Source organism: Spea bombifrons, chromosome 7 (genome assembly GCF_027358695.1).
Source record: "Spea bombifrons isolate aSpeBom1 chromosome 7, aSpeBom1.2.pri, whole genome shotgun sequence".
Lineage (NCBI taxonomy): Eukaryota > Metazoa > Chordata > Amphibia > Anura > Pelobatidae > Spea > Spea bombifrons.
In genome coordinates this window covers 29,031,025-29,035,057 of record NC_071093.1, presented here as the reverse complement: position 1 = coordinate 29,035,057, position 4,033 = coordinate 29,031,025, and the positions used below count along the sequence as shown (strand labels likewise).

The 4,033-nt window shown below is 36.0% G+C and overlaps 1 protein-coding gene across 1 annotated transcript; it reads left to right on the top strand.

Annotated features, from left to right (window-relative positions):
• YBEY (ybeY metalloendoribonuclease) lies at nt 1-3,530 on the top strand. Its single transcript, XM_053470895.1, has 5 exons — nt 1-214; nt 607-738; nt 1,497-1,565; nt 2,844-3,108; nt 3,205-3,530. Exons 1-4 carry the CDS (start codon nt 5-7, stop codon nt 2,928-2,930), a joined length of 498 nt encoding a protein of 165 aa, XP_053326870.1. The 5' UTR covers nt 1-4; the 3' UTR covers nt 2,931-3,108; nt 3,205-3,530.
• The last annotated feature ends 503 nt before the right edge of the window (nt 3,531-4,033 follow it).

Sequence of the window (4,033 nt, the reverse complement as noted above, 5' to 3'; positions counted from 1 at the left end):
GAATATGTCTTTCATTGTAAGAAATGTGCAACGTGTTGTTCCTCTGCGCAGAGCCCCCCTAAGATTCAACCTGAATATTGCTCGAAATTGCCTTGGAGTGAAGAGATTTGACCTGGCGGTAATCTGCACAAACAATACAATGATTAGGAAAATCAACAAAACATATAGAGGAAAGGACACAGCCACAGATGTACTGTCGTTTCCCTTTCACGAGGTACATGAAAAAAAGAAGGTCTTTAAGGTGAACATGAACACTTTTGAAACCCCTACAGGTCTCACTGTGTTTGTGTGAAGCAAGAAGGGCATCACTGTCCAGTAGAACTAGGCAGATTTTACAGCTAGATCTTTGTGAATGCTGAGCAGTCAACATCTGCCTCCCTCTCTACGTTCAGACAGGGTAGATATATGGAGATATATCTGACTTTAAGACTAATAGGATATTTTGAGGGCAGTATAAACACAGAGTATGTCCGCAATACAATTTATATAAAAATAAAATCCTAAATTCTTAACCCTGGTAGACATAGTCCAGCAACAGAAACTAGACTAAGACTTCATGTTTTGGGAAGCGCACTGTAATTCATTGTTTGTGATGTGAATTTGCAGGAGCTGCAACCTGGGATATTGCCCATTCCATCCTTTAAGGATGAATACAATTTGGGTGATATATATCTCGGAGTTGAGTTTATCTATCAACAATGTCAAGAAACAAAGGATGATTACAACAGCACCCTGACTGTAAGTGTTATCTTATTGTTTGTGTGAATGTATTTTTAATTGGGAAGGTCACTAAAGTATATTTGCGTCACCTAAATTCCCTAAATGTTGTTTTCTGCATTCATTTTGAATAGCGCTTTGACAGACACCTCTTGTGCTGTATGCTAGGGAGCCTTGGATTAAGACTTGTGAAAATTCTCTTCAGATATAACTTCCTGAAATATATAGTATGTTTAATAATATGGTTTTTGTTTTAAGAGTATCTCAAACTAATGACACTCATGTTATGTATTAGTAGGTGGTTCGGGGTGTTCATGCCCTGTGTATTGTAGGTTTGGTTAGGCTTAAAGGGATCACACAAATAGAGGTTTTTGCTATGATTTTATAAATACCTGCTGAAAAGAGACTTTGCCACCAATAATGTAAAGAAAGACTAATGTGTTTCATTTTTGGGTATCTGTCTACGTTTCCTTATTTGGTGTCTTTCTACCTGTCTATGTAGATACAGTGATATCTAAACTATGAATGAAGAAGACCCAATGATTTTATGAAAAAAATATGTGCAGTAAATAAGCTATTACAGTCCTCTCCCTGATGATTTTAATCAAGACAACTAGGCATAAATTAGACCATTATTTCGAAAGAAATTTAGCTTGAACCAAAAAAGAGCGGCAGTAGCATTCTCTTCAGAACTTTTGCGAGAAACTGGCAATCACCAAAAGGCCTTCTACTGTTTGACTTATTATGGGGTCACTTAACATAATTTCTGCCTTTGTCAGGTAACTGCTGTGCATGGACTTTGCCATCTTCTTGGATACCGGCATGATACTGAAGAACAGTGGAAAAGGGTCAGTCAAAATAATAAAAATAATAATAATAAAAAAAAACCAACTACCCACATGCCATGATTGTGTTTTTTATACATAGAAATACATATATATTTTATCTAGTTGTAAACGGTACAAGTTGACTATACGAGAGACCTCTAGAAACTGTCACAAAAGGCTTTACTACATATAACATCTCCGAATATCGCTATCATGCCATATTCCCAACTATATATATATATATATATATATATATATATATATATATATATATATATATATATATATATATATATATACTGAGCATGCTTTCTCTCAAAGCACCTCTATAATTTTGAATTTTTTTTTTATCGCTCTGGGTGGGGGTTTGAATTTTAAAGATTCTGTTTTCCTGCCCTGTTCACTGTTGAGATAGGGTGGCTGTAGAAGATGTTTTTCCTTCCTGTGCATCCAGAAAATTAGTTTTCATGCTTCTAGATTTCTGTAAGATTGCTGGTGACACTTCAGCTGCCAAAGCATATCAGAGGCATCAAGAACCAGATACTTTGATTTTTTTATGTTTTTTTTCTGTGAGATGAACTTCTTATGGCATAGTTGCATTTAGGATTGCCACCTTTTTCTCAAAAAAATACTGGCCATAGTTAAACCTACCTCTGAACCACCAGTATTTTCTCTTCTGTGCATCTATTTTGGTGGCAAAGACGGCTCATACAAGCCATTTTGGTGCAAATATTGCGCAAAGATCATGGATGCACCTCTACCGGGAAGGACTAGGGTGACTTCATTTTATTTCTGCCATTCAGAGAGACAGTATGGAACTGATGAGATTACACATACAGGTGTACATTGTATATTGGATTTGTGCGCGTTGCCCAAAGTCATTTCGGAATTTTTCGTTTAATTTTCGGCTCATTCGTTTTTGGACGATGAATTGTTAGAGGTAAATGAATATACAGCTTTTGTTACAGACCCTGAAATCGTAAATTGCCATTTCCATATTAATTATGCAGTCCTGAGGGTTTTACTTTCATTTAATGTAATAAAGTTCTATTTAATGTAAGGATGACTTACTTACTGAGAGAGTAGTGGATATGTTGGAATAGCCTCCCAGCAGAAGAAGCTTATAGTTAGTGGCAACTGTCCCAGAAAATGTGTGAGAGAGATCTCGCTGCCCAAAAAATAGGTCTTTGCATTACTAGTATTTGACTTATGCCAGCACCAGCTAAATACAGGCCAGGTGGCAACCCTTGTGTTTAAAGTAATGAAGAAATGTTTTTAAAATGTGTTTTTCTCCTACAGATGTTTGAAAAAGAAAACAAGGTTCTAATGGAAATAAACAAAGTTACCGGATACAGCTTGAAACCACTGTCTACAAATTGTTTGTAAAGAAGCATCGAACTGTGGTGGCCCTCTGTGTTTAAATATTTCATGTATCAGACTGGTTTACTAAAGAGAAATCACAGCCACAAGAGGAATTTTATTAATTTAAGTGTGATGCACTTCATGTCATTTGGATAATTTCTGGAAAAGAATGTGAATGCAGCAAGTTGTCTGTGTCAAGAAGGTAAATACTTTAAGGAGCAAACCTCTGGATTCATATTATCATCTTGTGGTTGCTGAGACTGTAGACTCTTTATTTGACTCCTTTGTTATATTTCAGTGGTGGCTTCCTCTTTCAGCAATCACCATGTCGCAGGACCACAACTCATTCTTCCAGCAGGTCGGAGATGTCCTTGCTCATCATGGTGACCTGATGACAACTTCAAGAAATCCATTGAATTAAGTGCAGCACCTTGATTAAGCAAGCACTTACTGAGTCATTAAACATTGAACAATGTCCTTAGTTTCTCTGGGCCATTTATCAAATATAGCCAAAAATAATAATAATAATAAAAAAAACCTCAGTGGATTACCTACATCATTTTATGTTTATCCTTTTTTGCTGATTAGATTTAGTCAATATATGCCCCAGCTAATCACCTGTGAGTTGGTCTGGCTCAGTCAGCCTTTCCTTTCTTTTTTTGTTTTGTTTTTTTACATAAGATCTGCAGAAGGACTTAAGATCCCATTAATCAGTCTCAATAAAAACGTGTATCAGTATAACAAGAGTGAATGTCACCAAACAGATCAATGTCTACATAAAAACATGGAGGTTCACAAATAGCTTGGTTAAAATGCCACTTGCTCTGTATTGCAAGTAGAAAAGCAGCCATTATTACTTTGAAAGATAAGCAGCACCTCAAAAGAAAGTGGCAGGGTAGCATATTTTTATCACAGAAAAGTTGAAAGGACCCCTCAACTATCATACTCTATGTATTAAAGTACATATGATGGCTAGACTGTCCTTCAAATTAGAAATCTAAATTAAATGTCAAAAGTTAAATGTGTGCTGTAAACATTTGCATTTATATTCAATGGTACATATGGGTCAGCTCTTCCTATTTAGGAATGTCATGTAACTGAATTAAGAAAAGGCCTATGAACACGTT

What these genes read in the sequence shown, in the direction of transcription:
- YBEY (XM_053470895.1), top strand. Translation starts at nt 5, where the DNA reads ATGTCTTTCATTGTAAGAAATGTGCAACGTGTTGTTCCTCTGCGCAGA. An exon ending in ATTACAACAGCACCCTGACT is followed by an intron (nt 739 to 1,496) that starts GTAAGTGTTATC and finishes TGCCTTTGTCAG; the next exon opens with GTAACTGCTGTGCATGGACT. An exon ending in CTGAAGAACAGTGGAAAAGG is followed by an intron (nt 1,566 to 2,843) that starts GTCAGTCAAAAT and finishes TTTCTCCTACAG; the next exon opens with ATGTTTGAAAAAGAAAACAA.